The sequence below is a fragment of the Littorina saxatilis genome, linkage group LG3 (genome assembly GCF_037325665.1).
Source record: "Littorina saxatilis isolate snail1 linkage group LG3, US_GU_Lsax_2.0, whole genome shotgun sequence".
Classification (NCBI taxonomy): domain Eukaryota; kingdom Metazoa; phylum Mollusca; class Gastropoda; order Littorinimorpha; family Littorinidae; genus Littorina; species Littorina saxatilis.
The window spans coordinates 10,886,767-10,909,195 of NC_090247.1; the positions used below are offsets into that span (position 1 = coordinate 10,886,767).

General features: G+C 42.2%; 1 protein-coding gene across 4 annotated transcripts in view; it reads right to left on the minus strand.

Annotated features, from left to right (window-relative positions):
* Positions 1–6,674, minus strand: part of LOC138961589 (uncharacterized) — a 17,746-nt gene extending 11,072 nt beyond the window's left edge. For all 4 annotated transcript variants that reach the window (XR_011454237.1, XR_011454235.1, XM_070333251.1 and 1 more), the window contains exon 1: positions 5,761–6,674. Coding sequence is in view for 2 of the 4 variants with exons in the window: in XM_070333251.1 (XP_070189352.1) it covers positions 5,761–5,914 (154 nt within the window). In the remaining 2 variants the exon portion in view is untranslated. The remainder of the gene's footprint in view (positions 1–5,760) is intronic.
* Between the last annotated feature and the right edge of the window lie 15,755 nt (positions 6,675–22,429).

Here is a 22,429-nt window from a genome sequence, read left to right on the forward strand (position 1 = left end):
ACAGTTTTAAGAAGCACGAGCGTTCAAACGAATATATTAAAATGTGATGCTGATCGTGGAGCACTTTTCGGATATTAATGTGACGCCTCATGATTTTCAAAAACAACAAAATGCGGAGTCAAAGTGACTGCAAAGGCTGGCAACAAGTAATTTGAATAGAATATAGTTCTAATCATTCAAAACAACTTTTCTTCTTAAGTACTTTTTAAAAGTAGCTCTGATTTTTTTTTTTAAATAATAGTGCGTGAGTTCTTTTAAAACGACCGTCCACCACTTGCCTTTCAGCCCGACTATAACCCTTATGCACACACAAAAACAAACATGCGTATAAAAGAGGCAACGCCTTGAATAAAAGTACATGCTGTGAGCATAATTCCATAAAGGTATTTTCCAGAAAATCATTGCATGTGTGTCTAAATTATAGCAAAGCAAATGCCCTTGGAGCTTATAAAGGTCTTATTCGCAAAATAACTTTCTGAAATGGGTTTCTTAAATCACACCCCCCCCCCCCCCCCTCCCCTCCCCTCCCCTCCCTTATCTCTTGTGTTTTGACCTGGATACTAAGCAATGTGATACTGACGCTCTTGGTTTCGTGGAAAGGCTGCATAATACACGTTATCTGAGCGAAATAGAAAAAGAAATGCGGGCAGGTTATTTTTGTTGCAAGTTAGATCCCGATCGAAAATGAAAGTCCCATCGTACTCTTCTGAGTTTCACTTTCAGTTTTGAGACGTTCACCTCCTTAAAGGCCAACATCCAAAAGAATTTTTCTCCTGGAGCGACCTAAACTTGAACCCGTCGCTCTTCTTGCATGTCTGTTTACTTCGTGTTGCACGCAAAAATTGCGCGACTTCCTTGCCGCGTGGATTGACGAAGCTGTTTTATTCTCGTGACTGAAAACACTGCAGTGCGTGCAGTTTTATTCTGTGGGTTCGACAGATCGGTCCAGCAGTTTGGTCTCAATCGCTCTACACACACGCACACACACACACACACACACACACACACATACACATACACATACACACACTGGCACACACACACACACACTCACACACACACAGGCACACACTAGCACACACACACACACACACACGCACACACACACACACACCCGCTCGGCTTTTTGTCCCCTCTGCCTCACTGATTTGGTTTTGTGTTTATTTCGTAATTATTTTGTTAGTAAATAGTGAACATTGCTTCAATGCCGAAGCAAAAAACATCATTATTGGTTGTAATTTGCTACCAATTTTAAAACCCGACTATCGTATTACATAGTAATTTTGACAGCAGTTCAAATGTGTACATTTACCAGTTCCATTCAGCAGACTTTCAGGTCTTTGTGACTGATTTCTGGCCAGGAATTCATCACGCTTTCTGTTGTTCATTCGTTTCCTGTGACATTGATCAGCAAACCAGCAAAGTGTGTGTGTGTGTGTGTGTGTGTGTGTGTGTGTGTGTGTGTGTGCCTTTGGTTATATCGGTTTTTGTTGTTGTTGATGAGTACGTAACAAAATGTAGTCAGTATAATTATATACGTTTGCACCATACCTCATCTCCCGTGAAATATCAACAGAGTTCGAAGTTTCAGTTTGTCAATCTGTATAGTATGATTTGTTTTCAAATACGTTTTGTCTTTCTTTCCTTGTCCTAGTTTGTTTACAGATCATCGTCATTTTTTAATCTCGGAAGATCTAACTAGTGTTCTGAGCATCGCCTAAGTAGACATCAACAAGCATGTACATACTTGAATGATCTTGCCGTTGTCTATCTTTTGCGATATCATGTCATGCGAGGCACATCGCAACATTATTGAATATTTGTACCAGTTTCAATTTGTCTGATTCAAACTAGATGTTGAATGACACAGAAATAAAACGATTTCTTCGTGAACTTCAATTTAATATATCAGGTGTACGATACATCTACACAGTTGTGTGTGTGTGTGTGTGTGTGTATGTGTGTGTGTGTGTGTGTATGTGTGTGTGTGTGTGTGTATGTGTGTGTGTATGTGTGTGTGTGTGTGTGTGTGTGAGTGTGTGTGTGTGTGTGTGTGTGTGTGTGTGTGTGTGTGTGTGTGTGTGTTCTTGAACATAACTACACCCATGTGTTTATGAGTTACATAATTATATATATGCGTTCAGTCAGTTTGCATGTTTCCTTTCACAAAATAAGACACAACATCAAAAATGAATACAGATTTGATCTGCAAGGAGGAAATATCAAACCAACCCACACCCCAAACCTAAAGCGGCTCATGACAAACTTTTGGTACACACTTTGCAAAATAATACTCTAATTTCTAACCAGCTGCATTACACGCTGCCAACAGAGAGAGAACAAGTCGCGTAAGGCGAAATTACAACATTTAGTTAATCTGTCGAACCCACAGAATACAAGAAACTAAGTCCATCTCACGATGAACACGAGCCGAAATCATATGCACTCGACTTATGAAATAGAAAGAAATCAAATACGACGAAGAGAAGAAAAAGTTTGAAAGTACCATTGAACTTCCATGTCGGCGTGTGGCTGAGCTTAAAATAGGAATGTTGTTGCAATCTGTTAGGCACTTTCCCTTTTGACAGGTAGTTTTTGCATGTACAGCAAAACACGGCCTTTTTTACAAATCCTAAAGACTGTCGGAAACTTCGCATGCTCTCTTGTGAACGCCATGTGAGACATTGATTCTGAAACAAAAATCTATGGCATGAATGACAATGGAAAGACGGTCTCTCTCTGATTCCAAGTTCATAATGGCAGTTATAAAGTGCTGAATTTAAAAAATCTGTAGATGAAGTAAAATCATTTGAATGTTGGCTTGTTGAAACTTCATAACAAACAGCCACCTCGTCTATATCATTATCTGAAAGAATGCCAACTTCCTTTGAAACACCAACATTTGTATGGAAAACTTCTGTTTCTGTCATCTTTGATTTCATTTGACAACTTGGACTGATGGCATCTTCCAGAGATATATCCATTATTTTCAACTTGCGCCTCTTTGTATTCCTGTAAGCTTGCCACTTATTTATCAAAAGAAACGTTTGATACTTTTACCAAACAGTTAGTATAATGCACGATTTACCTGTATTCGTCTTTAAATTCTGCAAGACTGAAGCGAAAGAGGTCTGTCTCAGTTTTGTCGTCAGTTTGTTGTGTACATTTACACACGCACAACGAACAACACATGCTCAGGCCCGGGGGAAGCTCTCCTTTCTTATGTCCGACGATAGACGTATACATGTAGTTTACATGTTTATTAGTCATCTATTTGATAGATTACGTGTATGATATGACGGAGAATCGCATCGGTTTGATGCTGTGAACCCAACCGTGGCTGTGGCTGTCGTTTGAAGTAGCCTACTTCTTTATAAAGATTCATTTACATTCTACTTCTGACCAAGGCATGTTTGGTACCTACTGAATCCTTGTTGCGTGTAGTTTTACGTGGCACGTTGCCCAAAGTTGTATTCTTGAGGAGCATAAAATAAAACGTGTTATAAAGTTATCTCAAAACTTTGCAGTGACTGCTCGCGCAGCAGGTCAGCTAATTATAGCACGCAGCCTCCACAGACAGCTTTCGAGCCGAGACCATATGAGTCGCCGCTCCTGCACTGCAGTGTTTTCAGTCACGAGAATAAAATAGCTTCGTCAATCCACGCGGCAAGGAAGTCGCTCGATTTTTGCGTGCAGCACGAAGTAAACAGACATGCAAGAATAGCGACGGGTTCAAGTTTAGGTCGCTCCAGGAGAAAAATTCTTTTGGATGTTGGCCTTTAAGAAAAAAACCTTTAATGGTTTGACTACAACTTTTTGTGTTGCTACCACTACCACCAGCTGTTACTACCGTCATAGCTTCACTTTTTGCTGCTGCTACTTCTGCTGTAAGTGGTACTGTTATTACTCTTGCCTGGAGAAGGACGAATCAATCAAATCAAACTCCGATCAATTCATTCGCCCTCTTTAAACCACCCAAAGTGGCCTTAACTGACGAGACCCTCCCAAATCTTCATCCGTTTTGGGGATGTCTATCCAGACACTCACCTGTCAGTGGTGAGAGTATGAAGCCAAGAGTACGACTGTAGCAATGCATCTCGTCATGATTCACGCGGATGAAATTTATGTACCGTGTGCAGAACTTGACGAAGAATTTAAAAAAAAAAAAAAAAAAAATTTAAATTGATTTTAAAAACGCTCCTGACAGGATTGATCCAAAATGTGGTGTGCACGCTTACTATGTGGAATACCCTTGGCAGTGTCATACCCAAAATGGGATGTGCGTTCGCTTATTACTAGGTGCTTACAGGGTACTTTACGGTACCATCAGTACTACAGTGGAACCCCCCTTTTCAGACCTCCACACATCTTAGAAAAGCAGGTCTTAAAAAGGAGGGAGTCTTAAAATGGAGGTACATTTAGAGGTTATAAACAGATCATCTGAAAAGGCAAGGTCTTAAAAGAGAGGAAATCTTAAATTGGGGGGTCTTAAAAGGGGGTTCAACTGTACTACGAGGTCAACTACGACAACTACCACTTCTTAGCGGTATAGGCGCTGGCTTCAAAACCAGTTGTCGCTCAGTTTTGGCGTGGGTTCGATCCCCATCGGATCGGCGAGAGAGTTATTTCCCGGAGTCAACCTTGTGCAGACTCTCCTCGGTGTCCGAACACCCCCATGTACACGCATTTGCACGATAAAGAACCCAAGTTCACAGCGAAAGTCATTCTCTGGACTTTGAAACATGAATACACGCATATGCAGGAAGAAAACAAGTCGCGTAAGGCGAAAATACAATATTTAGTCAAGTAGCTGCCATTTTTCAGCAAGACCGTATACTCGTAGCATCGTCAGTCCACCGCTCATGGCAAAGGCAGTGAAATTGACAAGAAGAGCGGGGTAGTAGTTGCGCTAAGAAGGATAGCACGCTTTTCTGTACCTCTCTTTGTTTTAACTTTCTGAGCGTGTTTTTAATCCTAACATATCATATCTATATGTTTTTGGAATCAGGAACCGACAAGGAATAAGATGAAAGTGTTTTTAAATTGATTTCGACAATTTAATTTTGATAATAATTTTTATATATTTAATTTTCAGAGCTTGTTTTTAATCCGAATATAACATATTTATATGTTTTTGGAATCAGCAAATGATGGAGAATAAGATAAACGTAAATTGGGATCGTTTTATAAATTTTTATTTCTTTTTACAATTTTCCGATTTTTAATGACCAAAGTCATTAATTAATTTTTAAGCCACCAAGCTGAAATGCAATACCGAACCCCGGGCTTCGTCGAAGATTACTTGACCAAAATTTGAACCAATTTGGTTGAAAAATGAGGGCGTGACAGTGCCGCCTCAACTTTCACGAAAAGCCGGATATGACGTCATCAAAGACATTTATCAAAAAAATGAAAAAAACGTTCGGGGATTTCATACCCATGAACTCTCATGTCAAATTTCATAAAGATCGGTCCAGTAGTTTAGTCTGAATCGCTCTACACACACACACACACACACGCACGCACGCACACACATACGCACATACACCACGACCCTCGTTTCGATTCCCCCTCGATGTTAAAATATTTAGTCAAAACTTGACTAAATATAAAAAAGGGTAGCGCCGTATACTGCATGGCAGCTCGCTTTCCCCAGGGCCGAAAAAGCAGCCCGAATTTCCATGAGGGTAACATCACAAGACAATATGAATATCATCCGTATCCCTTATCCTATCCTTATCCTTACAGAGCGGTACTCACGGTGGTCGTGGTAGTCCAGCCTCATCTTACGGAGGATGTTGATGGGTCTCAGGTTCCTGGTCAGGGGAACCCAGTACACTCGCACCCGTCGTGTCCACGTGCTGCCCACACTCTCCTCCCCCCTCCCGCCGCCACGTGCACTGCCTCCTGACATCACTACCTGTCTGTCTGTCTGTCCGTCCGTCTGTCTGTCTGCCTGTCTGTCTGCCTGCCTGTCTGTCGGCCTGTCTGTCGGCCTGCCTGCCTGCCTGCCTGCCTGTCTGTCTGTCTGTCTACCTCAGTGTCTGTCTGCCTGCCTGCCTGCCTGCCTGCCTGTCTGTCTGCCTGTCTGTCTGTCGGCCTGCCTGCCTGCCTGTCTGTCTGTCTGCCTGCCCGCCTGTCTGTCTGCCTGCCTGTCTGTCGACCTGCCTGCCTGCCTGCCTGCCTGCCTGTCTGTCTGCCTGCCGGTCTGTCTGTCTGCCTGTCTGTCTGTCTGCCTGTCTGTAAGTCTGTCTGTCTGTCTGCTTGCCTACCTGTCTGTCTGCCTGCCTGCCTGTCCGTCTGTCTGCCTGCCTGTCGGTGTGTCTGTCTATCTGTCTGTTTGTCTGTTTGCCTCCTCCTGTCGTCCCGGTCTTGCTGCAAGGGCCGATGGTGAGACTGTTAAATGTCCTACGTCTATCACTGTGTATTATTATGTGTCTTCGGCGTGTTTTTCCCTTGAATTTCCTGGCCACTGCTGCACTGCCTGTAAAGTTATCACTCTTCCTCTTCCCTCTCCTTGCCTGGCCCTCTCTGCGACAATGCCTGTGTGGGTGTCTGGCCTATTGTGACACTTGCCAGAAATGATTTGTTAGTTGTACTTCTGTACAAGGAGCCAATCCTGTGCGTGTGTTCCCTGCTCAATACATCCGTCCTGAATGTGCGACTGAGTTCTGTCTCGGTTATTCTGAGGTGTAGGTGTCACCTGTGATTCAGTCGTGCGCCAAAATTCAAATGTCAAAATGGTACATGTTCCTCAGGTACTTTTCCTATTAGGGACTAGTTGATGTTATACGATACCGGGCGGGGGCGGAAGGGCACATGGCCACAGAAGGTGAGGTGACGGGGTAGTTGGCTAGCTATAACTAATTAAAACCTGTAGGTTAAAAGGTACCTGATTATAGGTTGGACGTAACTTTGGACGGGGGAGGGGGCAAGGGGGGTGGTGCGATGAAGGAGAAACCGTTTAGTGTATGTTTTATTCGTGCGCCTTTCCGCATACCGCTTTAGGCTATACAGCGCGCTCTCCTTTATAAAACTGTGTCGCATGTTCAGAGGACGAAGTGCGATATTACTTTCAGTTTAGGCCTACATTCAGCTGGGAAACCCCAGAAGCATTTTCGGTTCGTGTCGCTGTTATAAGATTAGGCCTACCTTAACAGTACTGTGTGTCCTTGCTAAAAATATTAATGATGTTTCTTGTACACGTAAACGGATTGTTAAAAACTCTAGGTGTGTGTGTGTGGGTGTGTGTGTGAATACGAATACGAATTCCCTTGTTCTGCACACTTCCTGTAATAACTATAATACAACCACACAACAATACAGACAAAAGCAAAAGCTATAACTTTCTTCTATTACTTTAATATAAAAAACGTAACAAATGTACTTCCACATCAAGACAATAAATACATCATAACTATACTATCAGTAGCCCAGCTAGATATTACTGTATAGCGAGCTATGAACCATTCTACTTCTTCGTCTTCCTTGAATCACAGCACTTCAGAAGATGGTACCAGTGGCTCTGTGATTCAATTTACTTAGTTCAATTCAGTTTAATACAACTTTATCATCTAAATGTGGTACACACAGACATTAGTATGTCTATTAGTTCGTATTAAAAAAATAACATAAAAACACAGCTTAAAGACGAACATCCGTCTCCTGTTATAGTACATGTAGAAAGCCAGAGAGCTAAATTTAGCGTTGCCACAACGAAAAATAAACAAGTCGCGTAAGGCGAAAATACGTACAATATTTAGTCAAGTAGCTGCCATTTTTCAGCAAGACCGTATACTCGTAGCATCGTCAGTCCACCGCTCATGGCAAAGGCAGTGAAATTGACAAGAAGAGCGGGGTAGTAGTTGCGCTAAGAAGGATAGCACGCTTTTCTGTACCTCTCTTTGTTTTAACTTTCTGAGCGTGTTTTTAATCCAAACATATCATATCTATATGTTTTTGGAATCAGGAACCGACAAGGAATAAGATGAAAGTGTTTTTAAATTGATTTGGACAATTTAATTTTGATAATAATTTTTATATATTTAATTTTCAGAGCTTGTTTTTAATCCGAATATAACATATTTATATGTTTTTGGAATCAGCAAATGATGGAAAATAAGATAAACGTAAATTTGGATCGTTTTATAAATTGTTATTTTTTTTTACAATTTTCAGATTTTTAATGACCAAAGTCATTAATTAATTTTTAAGCCACCAAGCTGAAATGCAATACCGAACCCCGGGCTTCGTCGAAGATTACTTGACCAAAATTTCAACCAATTTGGTTGAAAAATGAGGGCGTGACAGTGCCGCCTCAACTTTCACGAAAAGCCGGATATGACGTCATCAAAGACATTTATCAAAAAAATGAAAAAAATATATGGGGATTTCATACCCAGGAACTCTCATGTCAAATTTCATAAAGATCGGTCCAGTAGTTTAGTCTGAACAGCTCTACACACACACACACACGCACACACACACGCACATACACCACGACCCTCGTTTCGATTCCCCCTCGATGTTAAAATATTTAGTCAAAACTTGACTAAATATAAAAACGCTGGCGCTGGACCCGAGTACTCTTCAGACTGGCTCGCTCCCCCAGTATGAAAGTTTTTGTCTTGTGCACGTGGATTTAAAAAACAAAACAAATTATTTTACACAATTAAAAAAATTATTTGAGTAAAATAAAACATTAAAACGTTCATAATAAACAATAGTAAACAAGAATTAAAAAAAAAATAGACCGCCCATGCCGGGAATCGAACCCGGATCCCTTTGGCCACCAAGCCACCACCTTGAATCACTGACACAGTGTCCCTGTCGCTCTCTCTCGTGCTCTCTGTCTCTCTTTCAGTCTCACCGAGACCAAACCTGCACTGTAGTTTCTTTGCCGAGACCAAATTAATCCCCACCCGCTGGCTGGCTCGCAAATTGTCTCGCATGCGATACGCATGCTTTTCATGACGCACGCGTTCGGCTGTTCTATCAGCTCAATGGCTGGCTGTCGCTCCGATTGAATTCGTCCAACCGCAGGGCCGGACTAAATGAGTTGTAAGGGGGGGGGGGGGGTCCTCCTTTTTGGGGGGGGGGCATGCTCCCCCGGAAAATTTTTGAACAAGAAGAGCAAACGCTCGATCGAGTCACTTTCGCAGTTCTGAATATTATATGAGGCATCAGATGGACAGGAAGAAATTGCTATTCACAACACAATACAGATGTAAATAATTTGATGTAAAGAATAATCCTATAAAGTTTGAATCAAATCCGATGAATAGTTTCAGAGATATGATATTTCAATTTTTTTCCTTCAAGACATACCTGTGACCTTGAAAAAGGTCAAAGGTCACCAAAGCAGACGTCAAAGTGTAGAGGTCACTGGGAGTCACGTTCACATAAAATTTGAGCCCGGTCACTTTTATAGTTTCCGAGAAAAGCCCAACGTTAAGTTGTGTGTTGCCGAACAGAAAAGGCTAGTTATCTCCCTTGTTTTTCTGATAACGTTCGTAAAAGGCTACAGATGTAAATACTTTGATGTAAAGAATAATCCTACAAAGTTTCAATCACATCCGATGAACTTTGTCAAAGATATAAAATGTCTAATTTTTCCTTTGACGCTGACCTGTGACCTTGAAAAAGGTCAAAGGTCAACGAAACCATCGTTAAAGTGTAGAGGTCATTGGAGGTCACGACTAAACAAAATATGAGCCGGATCGCTTTGATAGTTTCCGAGAAAAGTCCAACGTTAAGGTGGTGTCTACGGACGGCCGGCCGGCCGGACGGCCGGCCGGACAGACTAACACTGACCGATTACATAGAGTCACTTTTTCTCAAGTGACTCAAAAACGGTTAAAATCTGTGCAATCTGGTGCATTCTGGGCCTTGTTTTGAGGGTTAAGAGCAGCATTGTTTTGGTGCTAAAACTAGTAAAAGTCAAAGCAAGGTACATGCTTTTTCCAGGGGTGGGGTTCCGGAACCCCTGGAACCCCCCCTGGGTCCGTGAACCGTCAAGAACTTTTGTGTTTTTTGGGGCATTTAGGTCCCAGGTAACATTATGAAGTTTTAATACGATCAATCGGACCTATTATCACGTTAGTGTATCAACTTTTGAAAGAACTGCGCCCAGTAGTTTCCCAGCAATAAGCTGTTAAGTCGAGACACACACACAGACAGACAGACACACACACACACACACAGACAGACACACAATTAAAGTCTGCTGGACCCTCCTACTGCGTACTCGGGGATTAAAGTCTGCTGGACCCTAGTACTGCGTACTCGGGGACTAGACCTACATCTGCCGCGCGCCCATTACTTGACGTGAAGTGTGGGGGGGGGGGGAAATAAACAAGTGCATAATAAACACTTCCTTTTGAAGTACATATATTCAATTAAAAAAATCTCATTCTAAATGTAGTGGAGGAGTGGAAGGGTAGTAGTAGACACACGATACACGAAGCCCAAGTCCAAGCGTCTTGTTTCAACTTTTTATTCAAGAAAACAATGCAAGGAAACGTAGAGGCCGAAGGCGAAACCCGTAGACAGCAAAGCAAGTGTAGTGTCGTGTTCAGCTGCTAGGAGCGAATGCATGCGTTAAAATTAATATTAAAAGTCCTACGGTTTTGAGCCATTAAGGACTTGAGTGTTTGTCCGCTTTCAAAAAGAGGAAAGAAAGAAACAAAAAATAAGGAGAGGAGGGCAGGGGGTGGGGTTGAGTTGATAATGCTCTGTGGAATTTGTTAAAATGAAAAGTAGTTAAGATGTTTCTTGGTAAGAATTATAAGTCCGTATTCTATATCTTGAATAACGGGCTTGTAATATTATTTTTATTTTATTTCAAATCGAGTTAAAAAGTGGAACCTTTCAGGATCACCAATAAAACCAAATAGATGAGCAAGTAAGAGGAACACGAACAATAAATCTCAAAACTTTTTACAAATAAAAGGATTAAGATGTAAGCCACGAAGGCCGTGGTAATAAAAACAATATGTACAGTTTGGCGACTAATGGGCCTTGGGTGAGGATATGTTGTCTAGAAGGTAGTCGCTGGAATCAGGAGGGATGGCGGGAGCCACTCGACCTCAAACTGAAACACGCTGATGTGATAATCTGGGCTTAGTTATACCCACAGCCCCATGTCCGAGTCCCTGACCAGTCGGCACAGCAGCAAGCTGTGTGACCAGCCTAGAGAACTGCTACTGCGCAGATAATCCTGGGGACTCAGACCATGGAGCTGCATATGGTCATATAAGGTTTTAAAGGTAATTCTATTTGTAGCGCATGGAGCGAAAATGTGTTGAAATGAATAGGGTTCTCCACAATGGCAGGACTTGTTAAAGATATGGAAGCGGCAGCCGCCGGCACGGAGGCGTCTGAAGATAGTGAGGAGGTTTGTTGGGAGATCGGGGTGTAGATCGTTCATATCAATGGGTTGATAGGACAGAGATGTTACGTACTGACTTCGAATGAGTTTACGGATTTTACTGTAGAACTCGGTTACTGAGTAGCCGATGTTAGTGTTAGCTGGGCTAGATTCTGCCGCTTCTTTGGCAGCGACATCCGCCAGTTCATTTCCCCGGACCCCTACGTGAGAGGGGACCCAGAGAAATGATACGGATGTGCCGGATGAGATTAACTGGTGACATATAAAGAGGATTTCTCTTTGTAGCTCTGCCCGATTTGATGTGTTTCGATGCAGAGCTTGTAATGAAGAGCGCGAGTCAGAGCAGAAAACTACCGCACGCGGTGTGACTGGGAGGTCATTTATAAAAGTGCATGCCATGAGCAAGGCAAATAGCTCGGCTGAGAATATGGAGATGTCTTTATTAAGAGTATATTTCCTTGAGATTTTGAGATCTGGGATCACAAAGGCGCAGCCAACGCTGCCGTCTGGCGAATGCATGCTTATGCCGGTGTCCGGCTTATACTTATAGCCCCGGCGCGGACTGCACAGAAAGCACCGTCCGGCGGCCGGCGATGAAAATCGGACTGAATACGGCCAGAAACACGGAATCTGTGTTTCTTACACTTGCTTTACCCTACGTTATTTAAACAAATACATAACCAATCATAACAAACAATACATCAAATTAAAGCTACGACCTTTAGCTTTCCATTGCAATAGATCACATTTCGTAAAAACTTATATTTATTTAGTAGGATGCAAAAACAATGGTCCTAGTGAAGGCACTGAACCAACTTCAGTGCGGAAAATTACAAAACTCTCTAAACTGGAATAATGGACAAACTCATAAATCATACAGATAAAAAGAAGAACCCTAGACAAACATCATGATATGCGTTACTTGGGGGAAAATTATACATTGACTTAGTACGAAGCGGTAAAGTCCGAAAGTAAATGGAATCGGCTAAATTCCTGCGCGAGTACCTGTCTGCATAAATTAGCAATCTTTGCAGAGGAACCAAGCATCACTCATTACAACCAAATCCTTATAAACAAACTAAAATCATATGCAACATAGGTACGGGATATGTAATAGTGATACAAAAATGACAAAACAATGATTGAAAAGACAAAGATGAGTTTGTGAGAATCAATTTCTCTCGACGATACATGAAAACCGGTCAAGGTCAGAGTGACGCTTTGGTCAGTTCGAAGCATTATCGTAAATAACACAATAATATGCAGCCATCCAGCCTAATCAGTGACTTCTATGCAAACCTAAATATAATTAGGACCGTATCAAAGATAAAAGGGACTTTGAAAGATAGAAGTTAGGTAGATATATAAAGAAAGGTATTTTATTCGAATTTGCGCCGGCAATGGTGCGCGCGCAGCATCGTATCGTCTGCTATGGGGTGGGTGACCCCGTTTGTACTGTACACAAGGCTGTTTCGCTATGCGATGATTAGAGTGTTTAGGGTAGCGAAGTGCACTTGGCTACATCCCCCCCAACTCTTTTACATATCAGCGGCCGCGCTGATTTTAAGAAAAAAACAGGAAAGCCTAAGGGCAGAATTTATCAAACCATCTTAGATTATCCAAAAAGAGAAAAATTGCGAAAACTTTGCCTATGACTTTCACATATGTCACTGAGAAAATCGACAGTTACAAAAACATGTTCTCGTGATCAGTACCAGCTTTGCTAAATCAAAAGTGAGGCCTGCATTTTACAAAGTGTCTCACATATGATCAAAGTACTGCGTCAAAAACATAAAGGTGCAAACAATCAGGAATTTTATGGGAAACCATTGCTACATTTACCAAACCATGGCAATACAAAATGGGAATGAGATGACTTAGACATATGGTTCAATCATCTTGACAGTCAATTTTCTCCACTGAGAAAAAGTAACACAATGTCAACACTACCATACAAAAATGCAACCTTCATCCCCACCAACCCGTTTAGTTGATAATATAGGATTTCTCTTTCAATGTGCGCTCTTGTATGCACAAGCTCAACACTCACAAAAACTCTCGCTCACGGCTTTACAGTAAAGGCTGTGTTTAAGACGTATTTTAGGTGAAAAACGTAACAGTTACAAAATGGACAGATTCACTAATGAATGACGTAGTTACCTGACACTGTTAAAATGATACATCATGTACAATACACCTGACACAATGCAATGACATCCAACATTACAAATGATCTGTACCAAGCCTATTTAAAGGTAACAAGGTAAATCATAACTTAGTTTACGCTCAAGAGAGCAATTAAGAAAGTGATGATACAGGGCCTTATTTGAAGGTCAGCAAGTATTTACTAAATTACTTTCAACCCTAGGTGGCAATTACCATCAGATTTGTAGTATCTGCTTGTGCCCCCCAAAAAATCTTTCAATAAGCGCAAACATCCGCCAACACATTCCACTCAAAGCATCATGACAAATAATCGCAACAATCAATATCAATCATACCAATGCAAGAAACATGGCATAGCATACATGAAAATGAACATTATCAAACATCAACAAATTAAACGGCAACAAAACACCCGGCAGTAAACACACCTGCGAGTCTCTTCGTGGACGCAACACTTGCGTCACTTCACTGCCGCGAACACCGAGGAAAGTCTTATGTAATACCACATGGCTAACGTCACCAGCCCAAGTCTGTATCCGTCAAGTCCGATATGACGTGTCACACTAGCTAAGAATGGGATTGCACGCGCTACAGCCACTCGAGTACAGTATATACACTGGCTGAGTCCTGTAGGCTCTCTACACCGTCATACACAGTCCGTTGAATAAGGGCTATAGTCACACTCACCAAATGGGCACCACACAGTTCCATCAAGGTCACACAACCGCAAAATAACACTTCGTCGAAGGTGGCGGCCGGCTTTTCTCGCAGGAAGCGGCACATGTCACGCTTCAGGGATTGTGGGTGGAGTCCTGTGGCGAAGGTCTTGCGCAGCGTATTGTTGTTCAGTGTGTTGGCCTCGGCAGCATTGGTCTTGGCCAACACAGCGCGTAGGTGGCTGGCGTACTCGCTAACGGACTCGCTGAGACCTTGTTGTCGCCAGTGGAAGGCGGCAGCCAGCGCGACACTATCTCGCTGGTCGCCCCACGTCTGCTCCAAGATGGAGTAAATTTTGGCTGGCGTGTTGACCTCCGCTGCTGGTCGCCTGATGACCTCCTGTCGAGCCCTTCCGTCCAGCGCTCCAAGGATCCATGCCGCTGCAGCAAGTGCAGGGACCGTCTGTAGCTGCAGGATCAGCTTGGCCTCCTGGATGAAAGTCTCGGCGCAGTCGCCCTCGCCGGTGAAACGCCTCAGCTTGCAGAGCCGCAGGTTGGGGGTGTTTGCCTCGTCCGCCATGTTTGCCTGTACTGTCTTCTTTCAGTTGATGCTTCTGTATCCTGCTTGCAGCGCCAAATGTAGTGGAGGAGTGGAAGGGTAGTACAGTGGTCGCCGGTTAATATGACCGCGGTTAATATGACCAGCCGCGTATTATGACCAATTTTACCCGGTCCGGAATTGTCCTTCTTTGTTATGTATTAGAAAAAGCCGCTTAATATGACCACAACGCCGCTTAATATGGCCACATTGTTTCGAGAAAATGGCAACAAGTTCACATCTTTTTCAGTTTGAAATCACTCGGGGGGGAAAAAAACATACGATTTTTTGAAAAAGGCAAAAAGGCGTGCGATATTTTCTTTCTTTTTCGTGAATGAAACTAAAGTGATCAGTGATCAGTGATCAGTGCTCAGTGATCTCTCGACATGGCACAAGAGGAATTTGATCGTTGGGTGGGGGTTGACGACGGCGCATCTACCGTCAAACCCACAGATGAGAACAATGAAACCATAATGCAGAACATTGTGACATCATTGCGCCCAGGGACGTCATTGGATGAAACCGAGACCGAGACAGAACCTGAAAGTGATGACGAAGAGGAACCCCCACCCCCACCCCCAACAGCTCCTGAAATGAGAGCGCTCATGGAGAAACTGAGGTCTGGACTTCAAAGTCGTGGCTACAACATGGAGAAGTTTGGAGCCTTTGACAATGAAGTGAAGGATCTCCTCTGGTCTAGCACCAACACACAGACCAACATCCGTGATTTTTTCCAGGCCCTAAGTGAACATTTGGACGTGTATATGCCGTTTCTTCCATTTACTTTTCATTCCATTTCAATTTCTTTTCAACGGACGTCATCTATAATGGCTACAATGTACAGTACACATATTTAATTTTGTGTTTGTTGCCAACAAGTTACATTTTCTTACAATTATTAATTACAAAAACAATGTTTCGTTTTGCGATTTTTTTAAAGTCGTTTTCTCTAACATCGGTTAATATGACCAGCCGCTTATTATGACCATTTTATCCCGGTCCCAAAGTGGTCATATTAACCGGCGACCACTGTAGTACGATACACGAAGCCCAAGTCCAAGCGTCTTGTTTCAGCTTTTTATTCAAGAAAACAATGCAAGGAAACGTAGAGGCCGAAGGCGAAACCCGTAGACAGCAAAGCAAGTGTAGTGTCGTGTTCAGCTGCTAGGAGCGAATGCATGCTTATGCCGGTGTCCGGCTTATACTTATAGCCCCGGCGCGGACTGCACAGAAAGCACCGTCCGGCGGCCGGCGATGAAAATCGGACTGAATACGGCCAGAAACACGGAATCTGTGTTTCTTACACTTGCTTTACCCTACGTTATTTAAACAAATACATAACCAATCATAACAAACAATACATCAAATTAAAGCTACGACCTTTAGCTTTCCATTGCAATAGATCACATTTCGTAAAAACTTATATTTATTTAGTAGGATGCAAAAACAATGGTCCTAGTGAAGGCACTGAACCAACTTCAGTGCGGAAAATTACAAAACTCTCTAAACTGGAATAATGGACAAACTCATAAATCATACAGATAAAAAGAAGAACCCTAGACAAACATCATGATATGCGTTACTTGGGGGAAAATTATACATTGACTTAGTACGAAGCGGTAAAGTCCGAAAGTAAATGGAATCGGCTAAATTCCTGCGCGAGTACCTGTCTGCATAAATTAGCAATCTTTGCAGAGGAACCAAGCATCACTCATTACAACCAAATCCTTATAAACAAACTAAAATCATATGCAACATAGGTACGGGATATGTAATAGTGATACAAAAATGACAAAACAATAATTGAAAAGACAAAGATGAGTTTGTGAGAATCAATTTCTCTCGACGATACATGAAAACCGGTCAAGGTCAGAGTGACGCTTTGGTCAGTTCGAAGCATTATCGTAAATAACACAATAATATGCAGCCATCCAGCCTAATCAGTGACTTCTATGCAAACCTAAATATAATTAGGACCGTATCAAAGATAAAAGGGACTTTGAAAGATAGAAGTTAGGTAGATATATAAAGAAAGGTATTTTATTAGAATTTGCGCCGGCAATGGTGCGCGCGCAGCATCGTATCGTCTGCTATGGGGTGGGTGACCCCGTTTGTACTGTACACAAGGCTGTTTCGCTATGCGATGATTAGAGCGTTTAGGGTAGCGAAGTGCACTTGGCTACATCAACAAAACCACACATACACACACACACAAACACACACACACACACACACACACACACACACACACACACACGCGCGCGCACACACATACACCACTCTCAATCTCTTTTATACACTGAGCAAACACTACTGTCATAAATAAAACATGCATGTTGATCATTTAATTACACAGGTTGTCACAGGTAAGCTGCCATCAGTAGAAAAATGTACACGTGCAGGTGGTTCAGCATAGTTCAGAACAAAACCAGTACTTTGCACAAAGGACATTGTGGAAGGATTTGTACATGGTAGTAAAACTTTGTAGCATCATCTGCCTAATGACAATTTAACACTCTGTGGAAACGAAGAATGTTGTTTGTCTTGAGTGTTGCTGATGGCTTTACCTTCAAATTGCAGTGACATACATATACTTTGGAGGTACTTGATTAACAATCTTCATTCTTCAACTATAGTTCATACTGCAAAATTCTGCTATCGCAATCAATGAGGCACATACAATGTTTCAATATTGAACTAACCAACATAATCATAAACGTTTACATACCAGAAGAATAATTTTGCTTACATACAAAATATATCATATACACATATATGAATATATCCCAAAAGTAGTTAAAGTGGAATTTCTGACCAGCCTAAGTATTGATTCAAATGTTGTACAACTTTAAAAAAATTTTAAAAAAAAAAGACTTTTGAAAACAGCCTCACGCATTTCATTACGCTAAACGAATGAATAATTTCGAGTGTAGTGGGGGAGAGGGGGGAAATCCTTCTTTTTGTGTGTGCCGCGAAATATAATTTCCTCCCGCAACAACCCGCCTATTGTAGTCTAAAAAGTAGTACTTAAACAATTTGAAAATGACAAAAAAACAGTATTAAATGCGGCGCGTTTCTGATGCCAGGTATACTGACCACAGGCAGTGAGCTCCAGCACATACAACCGACACAAAGTATAAGTCCAATACTACACCATATGTAAAACGTCTCCTCTCATAATGCTTACTTTTCCACAAACCTGTCATTATTGCAAAACGGAAGAAAATGCGATACATTCACTCTTTTTTATGAGCGCATTAAATTCTCTCGATCCTATCTATCATTTGTACAGTTCCCACCTGGAATCTTATGTTCCCACAGATTATGATAGAAGCTTTATTCTAGGCTAACAGTACTAGTCCAAACAAAATTCTACATGGCCCTAATTTTAACCATACTGACACGTAAAATAATGGCATTCTAATACAGTGCTAATTACCAAACAAGTGATGGTCTCACGGAACATCACAAACAATTCATAATATACAGAAGATGGCCATTTTCAACACTCACAGCATAAAAAATTGCATTCATTACCTTTTAAAAGTTTGAACAACAGTGAAATTCAATATCCACAGAAACTATTGCAACAGATTTAAAACAGGTAAAAAACAAACAAATAGAGAGATCTCCTTCTTTACAACTTCAAATGTACACAAATGCAAACCTTCGTTTAAAACAGTGTGTATTCAACAATGTATTGATAATGCATAATAATACATGTCAAGGATCAACAACAAGCTCAAGCTTATGGTGGTGACCCTAACAGGAGAAACAAACATACGGATTACAATAACCTACGGTTAACAGATTGATATTTAAAACAAACAAAAAACAAAACAAAAGATGCATATATATGTGTTCAAAGTACCTAAACATTCTGAGAACCGAAAACACGCTTTTGATCTAACATTTCGTGCTATTGGCTTTCAAAGATTTGGAGCAACATGGACGGTTCAGTCTTGCTCGTCATTCTTCAGTCAGCTTTGACCAAAACTTTTTTTGTGATTGCTTTTTTTTTTTTAGAAGTTCGGTCATCACTTGCTCAAGGTGACCAGGTACAAAACGTGACAGTAATCTTAGTGAACACTGGTACAAGTCCATTGCAGTATGCCTTCACCAGCGAAGCATAAGTAGAGCATGAACACAGCAAATGCTGGAAGTTTTTCGGTAAATCATCAATTTCACCTTCCAAAACAGGACAAAAGGCGTGTACATAGAAATCCATATAAGCTCCAGTAATATTATTTGAAAACCAAGTACTGACAGAACTCACACCATTCTCGTTCGTTCACTGAAATGTAGAATGAATCAGAAACAAATATGAGCTGTTCTAGCTCCATAAATGTTGAAGATAAATGACATTATCAGATTTGGGTAATGTTCAGAGGTCTTCAACCCTGGCAGTATGTGTGTCACAGTCCGTGACAGAAAGGGCTATAATAGTTTTTGGTGATACTCTGCAACTTTAACTTTAACCCGGTTACCTGTAATTTTTGAGTGTGAAGGAAGGTGCACGGATCTCACCTAGCACCGGTGAACGATCAGTTTCTTTTTAAAATAGTTGTGTTTTTGGGGACAAACTTGTCGTTCTCCCCGTGTATCCCGCTTCACGTGTTATACGTTTTTCTTGATCGGGTGGGGAGTTGTTGAGGCATTGTATTTTACCTGCCTGAGCGCAGACCACACCAGTACTTCGTCGTAGACGGACGTGTTTGTAACAGGGTTCATAAGCCGTTGGGTGAGTTAGATTTTGATTTAGGAAGAAGTGATTGTTTTGCTGGTATTTTTCTTGGTTGTTCGTATTTTTTACCTTTTAACGTTAATTTCCGCTTATGTTTCATGCGTTTTGGTCAGCAAGAAGTTTTGGGATAATTTGCGAAAGTTCATGATTGTTTCATAAGCCATGCTTTTTGTGCTTAGATAATTTGTAGAAACCGGTTTTGTAAACTTTGCTGAAATGATTAAGACATGTTTGGAACGTAGGTTTTTGTAAAAAAAAAGTGTTAATTGTTAAACTTCGGTGTTATGTTGGAACTGACAATTATTTAGTACCGTTCCAGGCTTTCTTTCTTCGTCCTGTCGTTTCCCTGTCTTTACGTGGGTCTCGCCAACTCCATGACTCGTCGTTGGAGGGCTGAAGCTTGGCTGGCAGTGGTGCCAGTCTCCTGTTGCGGGGATGCAGCGTCTTGCGGGTGGCACGTCGCCGCCGCATCGTCGAGGGATGCGTTTCCTTCGTGTAAGGTTGAGGTAACCATGAGTGGTTCGTCACCACTGGACGAACAGGCTGGAGCTTGGCTGGCAGAGGTGCCAGTCTCCTGCTGCGGGGATGCAGCGTCTTGCGGGTGGCACGCCGCCGCCGCATCGTCGAGGGATGCGTTTCCTTTGTGTAAGGTAATAATAATAATAATAATAAAGTGTATTTATATTGCGCCTATCCCTTAAAAAAACAAAAATATTTGGCTCTAAGCGCATTACAACATGTGTAGGGACTTGGTACAATCAAGTCTGACAAATACAATAACACAATATACAGTCGGTCTCTTGGGTAAAAATGGGAAAAGCAGCTTCGACATTTAAACACTGCTACTAAAAAATCCTCTAACAATGCATACTGCTTTACAATATATGCATTTGTGTATAAATATAGTTAAAGAACATCGAGTTAATAGGAATTAGAAAAGGTTATTATCATAAAAACTAACTAGCGAACGACGAAGAAGAAGAAGAATAAAACTATCAATGTCAATGTATAACAAGTCATTCAACGTAAATGGCTAAAGAACAACAACAAAGCAATGATGATAAAACAGTTATACTCAATGGCTAATAACGAGGCAGAACTAAATAGTATCGACACAAGATTAAAACAAAACATATTCCTGGAGACACATTTATACATGTATCAAATAATCAATATACAAAATACAGCCCTCGCACACTCGCACACACACGCCAAGGCACGTGTAGTCGCACTCATACACCGCGACAGCTATCGCGCGCACGTACAAGGAAAAACAAAAAAAACAAAAAAAAACCCACGGAAATAAACAAGGAAACAGGCACATGAAATAGCAACCCGTCCCCAGCCGGCCCACAGCACGCTACGATGGCAAGTGACCCCTCTCCTCAATGTGGCAGATACTGAACATTAACAGGCTAGGCGTTGAAGTATTGCCGGAAGAGGTGTGTTTTTAGAGAGGACTTGAAGGAGAGGAGAGAGGTAGAAAGGTGGACAGACATGGGCAGAGAGTTCCAAATAGAGGGAGCTGCGTAGATAAAGGCGCGCTTGCCGAAAGCGTTCAGTTTGATGCGTGGGACAACAAGGTGCCCTGCGTCAGCGGATCTGAGGTTGCGTGTGGGGACGTGTGGCTTTAAGAGCGAAGACAGGTAAGAAGGGGCAGAGTCGTCGTGAAGGCTACGGTAACACAGGGTAGCTATTTTATATGTTATGCGTGCTTTGATTGGTAGCCAGTGAAGGGTCATGAGGAGAGGGGTGACATGGTCGCGCTTGCGCTTGCGTAGCACAAGACGTGCTGCATTGTTCATGATGCGCTGTAGGCGGTCTAGCTTGGCGTCTGGGAGGCCGGCTAGGAGCGAGTTGCAGTAATCCAGTCTCGACAAAATAAAAGCCGAAACCAGTGTCTTGGTTGCGTCGAGGGAAAGAAGGTGTCTGATTTGGCTAATCCTCCGCATTTCAAGAAAGGCGGTTCTGCAGAGTGAGTTGATGTGGGCGTCCATTGACAGGCTACTGTCAAGGTGGACACCCAGGTTTTTTACTTTGGTGCTGAATGTGACTGTGGTATCAGAAAGAGTAAGACTGGATGTTTCTGAAAGAAGCTTTAAGTTTGATTGTTTGCCAACTGGCATGATCTCTGTCTTATCATCGTTCATCTTGAGCTTGTTGACTGTCATCCACTGTTTGATGTGATCGCTGCATGATTCTATTGACTGCACTAACTCTGTAAACTGTTTGGTGTGTGCGGATTTTTGTAGTTGAGTGTCGTCTGCGAACATGTGGTACAGGACATTGTGGTGCTTTATGACTTTGCCTAACGGCTGTATGTACATAGTGAATAACACTGGGCCTAACACAGATCCTTGTGGGACTCCATACTTTAGTATGGTGTCCTCGGAGTGCCTATTTTGGATCACAACAGCCTGAGTGCGTCCAGTCAGGTAGGAGCAGAACCACCCCAGAGCCGTGCCTGTTATGCCGAATGTGGTGTTCAACCTTGCCAGCAGTATATCGTGGTCGATGGTGTCGAACGCTGCGGATAGGTCCAACAGGGCCAGAAGCGAAACAGAGCCGCTGTCACAAGCAGTGAGAAGATCATTCGCTACCTTAAGTAGGGCTGTTTCAGTGCTGTGATCTGCGCGGTAGGCGGACTGTAATGGTTCAACCATACCTGTCTTAGCAAGATGCTCTGACAATTGGGCCAAAACAACCTTTTCAAGGACTTTCGAAACAAAAGGCAAATTAGAGACAGGGCGGTAGTTCTTAAAAGTGTTGATGTCAAGGTTAGCTTTTTTCAGGAGGGGAGTGACTACTGCATGCTTAAAAGAAGGGGGTACTTGACCGGATGTGAGGGATTGATTTATGATATCAGTAATGACAGG